Source organism: Argopecten irradians, chromosome 12, assembly GCF_041381155.1.
Source record: "Argopecten irradians isolate NY chromosome 12, Ai_NY, whole genome shotgun sequence".
NCBI classification, from domain to species: Eukaryota; Metazoa; Mollusca; class Bivalvia; order Pectinida; family Pectinidae; genus Argopecten; species Argopecten irradians.
Window position 1 is genome coordinate 8,920,252 of NC_091145.1, and position 12,274 is coordinate 8,932,525.

General features: G+C 36.5%; 1 protein-coding gene and 1 non-coding gene across 2 annotated transcripts; one reads left to right on the plus strand and one right to left on the minus strand.

The window, feature by feature from the left end:
- Positions 1 to 293: 293 nt before the first annotated feature.
- Trnan-guu (transfer RNA asparagine (anticodon GUU)) lies at positions 294 to 367 on the minus strand. Its single transcript has one exon. It is a non-coding gene; the product is annotated as a tRNA-Asn (tRNA).
- Positions 368 to 433: 66 nt separating this feature from the next.
- On the plus strand, positions 434 to 6,233 carry LOC138336467 (GATOR1 complex protein NPRL2-like). The gene is made up of 9 exons (XM_069285971.1): positions 434 to 593; positions 1,443 to 1,534; positions 2,610 to 2,778; positions 3,344 to 3,452; positions 3,899 to 4,035; positions 4,324 to 4,421; positions 4,668 to 4,704; positions 5,070 to 5,163; positions 6,112 to 6,233. Exons 1-9 carry the CDS (start codon positions 525 to 527, stop codon positions 6,231 to 6,233), a joined length of 927 nt encoding a protein of 308 aa, XP_069142072.1. The 5' UTR covers positions 434 to 524.
- The last annotated feature ends 6,041 nt before the right edge of the window (positions 6,234 to 12,274 follow it).

Consider the following 12,274-nt stretch of genomic DNA (forward strand, 5'->3'; position numbering starts at 1 on the left):
GTTGAAAGGTGTATGTGTGCTTGTTCATTTTAATCAATTTCCTGGTATGAAACCTTAATTTGATATTCAACTATCAACAGGTATATTGAAATTTACAGTAGAAAAATTTATAATATTCCACTTATAGAAATAATTTATCTAAATCTAAGTTAATAGTACATAGTTTAACAATAATATTGTAATGTGTACCATTGTACCGGATTCAAGAAAGGATCAATATAGGGACTACCCTGTTATCCAATCCTCTTGTTTTCACTAAAATATTAAAAATAAAATTTGAAAAAATATCGAACCGTCCCCGGGTGGGCTTGAACCACCAACCTTTCGGTTAACAGCCGAACGCGCTAACCGATTGCGCCACGGAGACTTGATATCACCGTGAGCAAGACGCTCAGTATATTAACATAAAACAGCCAATGTCGAGTTTAAGATCCAACTTCCGGTTATTTTCAATGGCTTCCTTTGACAGAAGAACGAGCCACAGTTGTTTGTACCAGTGGAAACTGTTTCCATAATGCCCAGACATGAATCAGATAGCTGCAATAATTTTCTGTCAGTTTGATCCCGTTGCCGGTCCTAAGATAAGTTGTCAGGTAAGCATAAGCTTAGGCCTACGCCAAGTGACACCGTCCAGCTCATGCTGTCAAGTTCCTATGAACAGATAAAGCTGATACATGTAGGTCTGTTCAAGATATAATTAATAATGCTATGTCAACTCAATATGAGTATAGTCTATTTAAATTCCTGTCGTATATTAATAGAATCCTACTGCTACCGCTGATATCTACTAGGCGTAGTTAATTTATGACAGAAGTTTCTGGACAATCCTACTATAAACCCGTTTGTGCAATAAGGCGAAGTTGAAATCCTTTTAACACCACAATAATGACACTGTACGTAAAATTACACGTCTTGGCATATGTATTTATGCATAAATTTTCATTTAAGGTGCTTCATTTGTCTGAAGTTAGCTTTGAATGGTCAAAAACTAGATTTTATAAAATTTTGTGCCATTCAGGGGAGATAACTCTAGATGAAATAATTGTAACACGATAGGAGAAAATATAGCGACCAGACCGAGATTGAACCCTAGAACCTCCGAAGACTAGCCGAGTGCTCTACAGACTGAGCTACCTGCATGATCACCGATGATCAATCCATTCCAATTTAACACTATCTACAAGCCACACTGACCCACTCACTTTACACTATTTTTACAATAAGATTAAGAGCACTAGGCCTAATATATACTGTTCAGATTGACCTGTTTTCAAATATTTATTTTCTTCTCTTTAATAACACAGATTTACATTTGTGGCTTCAAGAAAAAAAAACCTGTTTGGGAGGAGGCTGTTGAAGCCTTAACCTGTTACCCAATTTAATCTTTGATTAAATACCAGGGAAATAGTATTTTAAAATGAATGATTTTCTGTTTTGATTAGGTGCCTCCTGACTATATCAGCAGTAAAGGGTTTGATTCCATACACAACTACATCATCACTAAACCAGAGTTACAGGGCCGACTCATCACAGTGTAAGTAACATTTATAGTATACAGTCCAGGTGTAGGATTCAGAGTCCTAGAGTTAATGATATACACAACTACATCATCACTAAACCAGAGTTACAGGGCCGACTCATCACAGTGTAAGTAACATTTATAGTATACAGTCTAGGTGTAGGATTCAGGGTCCTAGAGTCAATGATATACACAACTACATCATCACTAAACCAGAGTTACAGGGCCGACTCATCACAGTGTAAGTAACATTTATAGTATACAGTCTAGGTGTAGGATTCAGAGTCCTAGAGTCAATGATATACACAACTACATCATCACTAAACCAGAGTTACAGGGCCGACTCATCACAGTGTAAGTAACATTTATAGTATACAGTCCAGGTGTAGGATTCAGAGTCCTAGAGTCAATGATATACACAACTACATCATCACTAAACCAGAGTTACAGGGCCGACTCATCACAGTGTAAGTAACATTTATAGTATACAGTCCAGGTGTAGGATTCAGAGTCCTAGAGTCAATGATATACACAACTACATCATCACTAAACCAGAGTTACAGGGCCGACTCATCACAGTGTAAGTAACATTTATAGTATACAGTCCAGGTGTAGGATTCAGAGTCCTAGAGTTAATGATATGATTGTTAATACCATGTTGAAAATTGTTACTATGTTAGCTCAAACTTTTATAATTCAAAAAGTTTAATTCAAAGCTTTTCACTGTATATTTACATAATCTAAACTTGAATTCTTGGTTTACTGCATGCGGTCCAGAAGACTTTCAGATGTCAAGGTTTGACTGTCATGAAAATCAAAATTATATCCAAATTTAATTCCATTTTCATACATGTACATAACATCAAAGTTCAAGGTCACTTTTTTCTGTGCAACTCAAACTTCAGTCTCATGCATTTACCCAACGTATTGCTGTTTTCCTAGTATACCTGAGTGATGCCCATGGTCGTCATCATGGATGACTTCTCTAGAACTGTTGACTTTCTTTTTAACCTGTTTAAAGGAATTACGGTTTACTCACATTGTTTGTACCTGTTTGTATTTTGACATGCTATTTTCTATCCTGTTGTAGAACTGCACTAGACCATATCATCCTGGGTTGTCCTGTTGTCATTGACAACCCAAAATATGCAAGAAATGCACTCATCTTCAACCTGTGTTTTGTGTTTGACCAAGCTATGGACACATCTAACTATGAACCGGTAGTAAAGAAACTGGCCGCCTATCTCACACAGCTTGAGGTTAGCTGCCATTGATAATTCAACATTTTCTATTTCCAATAATGGAATTTTTGTTATTTCTACTTAATGCTGCAAAAAAATAAACGTTGTAATATAGAAAACAAAACAATGTCTTGGTTTTTGAAAACTAATGGGAAACTTTTATGTGATTGATTATTCAGAGAGTCAACTTATCTACCATTGATTGATTTTTTTTTTAAATCTTAGTGAAGAAAAGTAAGAATATGACATACTTATAGTTGTTATTCAGTCATATTTACCATATTTTGGTTTTGTTGTTTGATTAAAAAATTTAGTTATTCCAAGGCTTTATGAGTCATATGATAATTTAAATTTATCATTAAATGAAAATTTTGTTACAAAATTCAAAAAATAAATTTGTACCTAAAATTTTGTAAAATTGAAAAAAATGAAGTTTTAAAAATTATTCAGTCCTGAAAATTATTTCAATTCTGCTTAATAGTATAAATGTAATTGATAGCAGGTTCATCACAATACACTTGTAATATTTACAAATATGGATTGTTTTACGTTTAGCATTGTAAGATTCTTTTCTCTGTTTTAGATGGAGAGCGGATTGTTGTCTGATGAAAAGAGTAAGGAACGCATGCCCTCGTTTCTCGCTGAGCTGCTGTGTAGTCTAAATAAAGATGGCACCTGTAGTATCCCTATGGGTAAGGGACTCCATTCTAACTTACTTTCTTCTTTCTTGACACTGCCTCACTTTTGGCCTTGAGTTGAGCATTCACCCTGTGAGAAAACAAAAGCTATGGAGACAACATTTTTCATTTCTTAGGTTTGGTTTTATTAGTTGAACATCCTATTAACAGCCAGGGTCATTTGAGAATGTGCCAGGTTTCTTGGTGGAGGAAAGCTGGAGTACCAAGAGAAAAACCACTGACCAGGGGTCATTACCTGGCAACTGCCCCACATGGGATTCAAACTCGTGACATAGAGGTGGAGGGCTTTTGGTAATATTTGGGTACATCTAAACAATTAGGTCACCGCATCCTCATTTCATTTCTGTTTGGGAATTGGTGTAGTTCATATAATAAAGATTGATACTAAAGTCTGTGCTATGTTATAACCCTAAACCTGAAGACTGTTTTTACCTGAACAGGTGAGTCGTGTACAGTACACCTGAAGGTTCCACCTATCATACAAGATCCCCCGAATATACAGGACCATGACGTCCCCATCATTATAAAGGACAAATCTACACTGAATCTGGCCTCGCTAGATCTTACCACTCAACAGGTAATCTTACCTGTAACGACTTAATATTAATAATGATAATATATTTTATTGATCATCAGAAAGGATAAGATTACTCTTAATAATCTGGCATCCATAGATCAAGTAAATTCAGCAACTGCAGCGATAAAACAGGTAACATTTCCGACCTCCATATCTTACATGTATCATAGTAAGGTGAAATGTTTCCAACATTTCAAACAAAGTACAATTGTATATGTACAGTTTTACTAATACCTTTCGTCCAATGTCAGATGAATGTCTATAATAGAAGATTTATCCTATGTCCAGGTACTGATGTACATCGACGGGTTTAACCATATAGCACGGATAGCTGCTGAGGCTGACGTGGAGAGAAACCTGGTGAAGGTCTGCCTTCAGAACCTGCTGTAAGTATCTTATGTATCATGAAGAGATTCGCCTACAAAACCAGATAAAGTCATCATTTATGTTCCAGTGTAAAGGTAAAAATTATTCTCCTTTGTATGTGGAGTTTATCAGAAAGTGTTTTAATTAAATCTACCATAAGAAATATGTGTTTCAGAGGCAAAAATTGTGACTATATAATTAAATCTTGAATACTTCAATGTAAAAAAACATGTAGATCATTGAAACATATTTTCTTTGATTTTCAGGCATTACAAGATCATCAAGATCATATCCATTTTCCAGGTATGGTTCAGCATCTTGCATAAACACATAAATCTAGTACGTGTACAAGAACTCAGTGCTTCAGTGTCGTGTTCTTGTTCAAAGAAAAGAACATCAAATATAGTTTTCTAATGATATAAAATAATGATTAACGGCAATTTTTGCTATTTTGCAGTACATTGCTATGATCAGGAAAATTTGAGAAATGGATGAATTATATAAACCCTTATAGCCAAAATCGCAAAATTTAAACAAAGCCAGCCCCTGATAAATTACGGTAGTCTAACTTAGGTTCTACTGGCTATTTCATATTTAAGTTTACATGCTTGTAAATAATGATAGGATGGTAAAATCCGGGCTAATTCCTGTATGTATTTTGGTTTCAGTACTCCAACATGTACACAGTCACACCCCAGATACCAAAGCTGGTGGAAGATAGACTTCTACAGGAGGAATGTGTTCGCTTCGTAGCTCGGAAAGGTATACTGTTAACAGATCTACTGTGTTGCTCAGAAAGGTATACTGTTTAAATCTACTTTGATATGAAATGTTTGTTCAACAAGATTTGCCCCTTGCAAAAGTGTTTCAAAAAAGCACAAGAGTACAAAAATATTCATAAAATCAAACTCAGATAATACTCCCAAAGTTACCCTGGAGCTATCAGATTGCCTATTTAACTTTCAGTGAGAGATAACACAAATATCAAACTTGACAGATATGATACAATATTATTAGTTGTCAATTTATGCCTGTAAGTTGAGTTATCTATCGATGTAATTGTGCATTCAATTTTATCTAGCTGGAAATTTACCTTACTTTGTGACGTCTTCCCCCTGTTCATGTGCATATGCATTTTTTTTAGCTCGAAGAATAGGGGGAGCTAATGTTGTCACCCCGGCGTCGGCGTCAGCGTTGGCGTCCCATTTCACGTTAAAGTTTTTGAGCAAGTTTCTGTTTCGTCAATTGTTTAAGCTTAAGTCATCATAAATGTTTATGATTTTATTTTCCTAATGTGTATGGATGCTGAACGTGATAATACAACCAATTTGGGGCCCTTTAGGGGTTTTTTGAGTCTGTTAATTTGTCATATTTCCATGTTAAAGTTTTTGAGCAAGTTTCTATTTTGTCAATTGTTTAAGCATAAGTCATCATAAATGTTTATGATTTTATTTTCCTAATGTGTATGGATGCTGAACGTGATAATACAACCAATTTGGGGCCCTTTAGGGGGTTTTTGAGTCTGTTGATTTGTCATTTCCATGTTTAAATAGTAAATACTTGAACATCAACTTCTTCTGAATAGGCGAGCTTTGCTGTTCTCCAACAGCTCTTGTTTTTATTTTCTATTTATCTAGCAAGAGATTTCCCAACTTTTGTGACATCTTTCTCCTGTAGGTGTATTTGTGTATTGTATTTCTATTTATCTAGCGGGGGATTTCCCTAACTTCCGTGACGTCTTCCTCGTGTACTCTGGCCTAACTGTAGGAACCACTGTAAAGGACCTGTGCTGTAGATACAATCCTCATGCGATGAAAATAGATGAAAAGTAAGTGTATTTTCTGGTTTTATATACAGCTTTTGAATTGTTCAAACTGTTCTCAATATTCCATTACTTAGGGCTGTTCCAGCAAAACATATATGGCACCCAGGGAAGGCACTTTAAAAAATAGTATGTGCCATGGTGGGTTCAAAATAAAATCACTTCTGTGCCAGGGTGGCGTTTCAATAAATCCCTTCTGTGGGTGGGTCTATCTGAAGCATTTGTAACCTTTTGAAATAAAATGCAAATTTTATGTTTTATAATGTTGCTCAGTCATCCTGACTACAAAAATACAAAAATAAATATTGAAAAAAATGTTAATTTCTGACAATATTTAATGTGTTGTTCATCTTCAATACAAAACAATTATTATATTTTCTTAGTATTTTGATATAATAATGATAGACTATTTATCTAAAACATATTATATTCATTCAGACTTGACAATGGTACAAAGAAACAAGAGATTAGTTTTGGCAAAATAACAGATCTTTATTTAAATTCACTGGTATTAAGTCGAGGAAAAAGTTGCAATTCACAAGCTTAAGTGTGAATGTTCAGATGTCTACTTTTGCATTATGCTTGCGAAACAATTCAGTATGTTTAGAAGATTTTACGCTGGTTCTACAAGGATTGTACCCTTATACAAATTTTAGTAGTAGATACAGCATAACAAACAAAAGTTCACTGCACCATATACAGTGCAATTTTGTCCTAGGACTCTTTGGTGATGCTAGAAATCAAAATGTGTAAATCCAAATACTACAAATCGGAGTGAAATAAAAAAATTTAATCGCTTCTATGCCATGGTCTTGTTCACAAAAAAATAGATATGTGTGTGGTCAACAAAATTGAAAATCACTTCTCATCGGTGTGGTCTAACCCAATTTCAAAGTGCCTTTCCCCCCCTAACCATATAAATTTTTTACTGGGGAACAGCCCTTAGGGAAAATCCTCACCTCCTAGAATGTTTCCAAATTAAGAAAGCAATTATATTACAGAAAGTTCAGTGTTAAGTTCCTTAACTTGCTTCTAAAAATGCTTCTAGAGGAAAAATAAGTTAAGTAGTTTTATTAAAGTTAAGGAATACTTATGAAATTTTGAAAGATTTAAGTACTTGATTTTCCACCTCCTTGCTAAGCAAAATTTGAATTGTCACACGATTAATAGTACTCACAGAAGGGTGCTCACTTGCTCTCAATTACGTGACATCATCAATAACATGCTGGACAGTAGTGATTGACAATGTACCAAACATTGTAACAGTCTGGAAGTGATTGACATTGAACCTAACATTGAGTACTCTGTGCTGGAAGTGAATTGACAATGACCCTTATATTGCTAACAACTGTGATGGAAGTGATTGACAAAGGCCCAAAACATTGTACTGTGCTGGAAGTGATTGACCTAACACTGTGCTTGACAATGTATTGTTACTGTGCTGGAAGTGATTGACAATGGCCCTAACATTGTAGTGCTGGAAGTGATTGACAATATGAAAAAAACATTGTACTGTGCTGGAAGTGATTGACAATGAACCTAACATTGTACTGTGCTGGAAGTGATTGACAATGACCCTAATATTGTACTGTGCTGGAAGTGATTGACAATGACCCAAAACATTGTACTGTGCTGGAAGTGATTTTACAATGACCCTAACATTGTACTGTGCTGGAAGTGATTGACAATGACCCTAAACATTGTACTGTGCTGGAAGTGATTGACAATGACCAAAACATTGTACTGTGCTGGAAGTGATTGACAATGACCCTAACATTGTACTGTGCTGGAAGTGATTGACAATGACCCTAACATTGTACTGTGCTGGAAGTGATTGACAATGACCCTAACATTGTACTGTGCTGGAAGTGATTGACAATGACCCTAACAATTGTACTGTGCTGGAAGTGATTGACAATGACCCTAACATTGTACTGTGCTGGAAGTGATTGACAATGACCCTAAACATTGTACTGTGCTGGAAGTGATTGACAATGACCCTAACATTGTACTGTGCTGGGAAGTGATTGACAATGACCCTAACATTGTACTGTGCTGGAAGTGATTGACAATGACCCAAACATTGTACTGTGCTGGAAGTGATTGACAATGACCCTAACATTGTACTGTGCTGGAAGTGATTGACAATGACCCTAACATTGTACTGTGCTGGAAGTGATTGACAATGACCCTAACATTGTACTGTGCTGGAAGTGATTGACAATGACCCAAACATTGTTACTGTGCTGGAAGTGAGTTGACAATGACCCAAGCATTGTACTGTGCTGGAAGTGATTGACAATGACCAAACATTTGTACTGTGCTGGAAGTGATTGACAATGACCCTAACATTGTACTGTGCTGGAAGTGATTGACAATGACCCTAACATTGTACTGTGCTGGAAGTGATTGACAATGACCAAAACATTGTACTGTGCTGGAAGTGATTGACAATGACCCTAACATTGTACTGTGCTGGAAGTGATTGACAATGACCCTAACATTGTACTGTGCTGGAAGTGATTGACAATGACCCAAACATTGTACTGTGCTGGAAGTGATTGACAATGACCCAAACATTGTACTGTACTGGAAGTGATTGACAATGGGACCCAAAACATTGTTCCTGTGCTCTGTGCGTGATTGAAGTGACAGAGATTGTCCTTGGTGTTATGGCAAGGACAATTGTAACATCCATATAAAGCTTCACTTCATATTCTACGACAGACTGTGGTTAGCAGGAACCCAGAGTTATTTAAAAATAGAGAGTACATGTAATTGAGAAGTGCGATGACAGACTCGTTAGCTAAGAACTGAAAGTTATTTAAATAGAGTTGTCATGTATTTGTGAAGTGTTTTGCAGATGTACTCTATATATATTGCGACTGTCATCCTAGCCAAATTTTTCCCCCAAATAAATTTTCTTTTCTCACAGTAGGTAAGCTGGACTGGACTATTGACACAAAAAAAGTGTAGCAAAACCACATTTCCTATGCTTTTTGATCAATACAATGACCCTAACATTGTACTGTGCTGGAAGTGATTGACAATGACCATAAAACATTGTACTGTGCTGGAAGTGATTGACAATGACCAAAACATTGTACTGTGCTGGAAGTGATTGACAATGGCCCTAGCATTGTACTGTGCTGGAAGTGATCTTACCAATGACCCTAACATTGTACTGTGCTGGAAGTGATTGACACAATGACAAAAACATTGTACTGTGCTGGAAGTGATTGACAATGACCCTAACATTGTACTGTGCTGGAAGTGACATTGACAATGACCCTAACATTTGTACCTGTGCTGGAAGTGATTGACAATGAAACTAACATTGCTACTGTGCTGGAGTTCTGCATGATTGACAATGGCCAAAAAACATTGGGGGTAAGGGGAACAGAACTTGATTAAAATTTTGGCTCTGACCCCCTGGGGACAATGAGGGGCCCTAATAATTGTACTGTGATGGTAAGTAAAATCACTACTTGTCCTTAGTGTATGCCATGGCATTGGACAAATTTGCCAGAAACATCCTTGGGGGGAGGGGAACAGAACTTGTATAAATTTTGGCTCTTCACCCCAATTCTACGAGGGGTGGCGGACTAGTGTTAGCAGGTAACCCAGAGTTATCTAAAAATAGTCTATGAGTCTATAATGGATTGAAGTGCGATGGACAGAACACTGGGGGTTAGGGCAAGAAACTATAAATTTTTTGCTTTAAAAATGGAGTGTCAGGTATTTTTGAAGTGTTTGCAGATGTACTCTATATATGCGAGTCATCCTAGCCAAATTTTTGTCCCCAAAAGAAATTTTCTTTAGGAACAGTAGGTTATTCAGCTGGACTGGATATTGACACAAAAAAAGTGTAGCAAAACCACATTTCTATGCTATTTGGCCAGATATTCCATGGGGGAGATAGACGTGGTAATCTTGCTGCCTGTCAAGATCAAAGATATTTAAAATATCAACAGTGCAATTTAGTATTTCAAGTTTAATTGCCTTAGTAACATTTTTTAATTCTGGTATATTCACCACTTAGGTAATCTTAAGAAAAATGTCATAAGTAAGAGCGATGTTATGTGATTGATTTTAAATTAAAGTGGAACTGAACTGGATGGTTACCCGATCAAGTATTATGAACCACATGTACATGTACTTGAATGTAACAGATGATTTAAAATGTCTATATTTCTTGTTGTGTTTTTCAATGTTGATGTGATATTTTGCAATATAAATAAATAAATGAAATGAAAGTACTCATCAAGTCTGAAGTATTTTTGTAGAGAAATGCATTGAGTCGATTATCAGTGACCAGGTAGCTCTTTAGAGCAATCATTTAGTGTTCAGATGTCTTGGGTTCAAAATCCGGTCTACATTTTCTCCTCCCCTATTACATGTACAGTGAAAACTTGTTGACGTATACGAGTTTGACTAAAACTAAAGATACATCTAATACAGTAATCATTTCAACATTCTTGACAATGTTTACCAGGGATCCCAGTGGTAGCACAGGGACCTGGCTCGTACCAAACAACAGTATATATATATGTACCAGTTATTATATAGTATTATACAATGTACCATATGCACTATTTGTTGTTGATCCAAAGGCTTAATTTAAATTTCCTTTTGAAATTGTACTTCATTGATGATTATATGAATTATATAGTACCTATGTATAATATATATACATATATATAAATACAGTTGGTCAAAAATTCATGCCAGGTCCCTGTGAGTGGTAGAGTGGTTGATGTGGTGCAAGTCAATCCACACTGGAGCTCAACTGTTGTGAATACTGGTTCATTGTTTCTTTCCAGAAGGAATTTGAATATTTACCTCTAATTCCCCTATTGGGCTCCACCCCTCCTGCCCCCAGGGGGTCAGAGCCAAAATGGATACAAGTACTGTTCCTCTTCCCCTAAGGATGTTTGTGGCAAAATTTGGTTACAATCCATGCAGAACTCTAGGACAAGTAGCGATTTATAGGATTTACCTCTATTTCCCCTATCGGGCCCCGCCCCTCCTGCCCCTGGGGGTCAGAGCCAAAATTTATACAAGTTCTGTTCCCCATCCCCAAAGGATGTTTTGTGGCCAAATTTGGTTACAATACATGCTGAACTCTAGGACAAATAGCGATTTATAGGTTTTACCTCTATTTCCCCTATTGGGCCCCGCCCCTCCTGCCCCCGGGGGGTCAGAGCCAAAATTTATGCAATTTCTGTTCCTCTTCCTCCAAGGATGTTAGTGGCCAAATTTGGTTACAATCCATGCAGAACTCTATGACTAGTAGCGATTTAAAGGAAATGTTGAAGGACGGACGGACGGACGGACGCCGCGCCATGACATAAGCTCACAGGCCCTTCGGGCCAGGTGAGCTAAAAACTAACTAAATAACATTCAGTGTTTCTTCTCTGGAAGTTCTAGCTTTCTTCTCAATTCTAAAATATCTTGATAAAAACATAGCTGTAAATGTAAACTTAAATATTTTACATTGATTGCGAAATAAGTTATACAACTTATACAATTAAATCACTTTCGATGTCCCGGATGAAAGCACACGAGGGGTCTTAAAGTGGGAGAAAAACAGTGCCTGGAGAAAACCCACATGATGGGGTAGGTGACCCCTGACCTTTGAACCCCTGCCGGCTAGATGAAAGGCGACTTAACCAATCCACCACCCAAACATCCTTATGTAGAACATAGCTGCTTATAGGACATAAGTAAAACCTGCCTTAGTGACCACCTCTGTATAAAGACCAACTGCTTAAAAAGACCACAATTTGACCTGTGTATAAAGACCACTTAGCTATAAAGACATTTATATACTTGTGTACTTGTTCCTTTGGTGGTCTTTATAGACAGGATTCATTGTATGGACATTGAAAGACGCCAACACCACATTAGATCAGTTGTTCAAATGTGATTAGGCTGATAACAATTCAATAACAATTGTCAAATCAAGATTAAATAATTTCTGGTAATGCAAATTTTACCAAATTTTCAAACATTCCTAAGAACTTCATTCTTTAGCTGCTCGTCAATTTT

Bases quoted from the DNA above. Each gene is read 5' to 3' on its own strand.
- LOC138336467 (XM_069285971.1), top strand. From the start codon at position 525: ATGAATCAGATAGCTGCAATAATTTTCTGTCAGTTTGATCCCGTTGCC. The intron at 1,535-2,609 runs GTAAGTAACATT...ATCCTGTTGTAG, and splicing joins CAGGGCCGACTCATCACAGT to AACTGCACTAGACCATATCA. The intron at 4,705-5,069 runs GTATGGTTCAGC...TTTTGGTTTCAG, and splicing joins AGATCATATCCATTTTCCAG to TACTCCAACATGTACACAGT.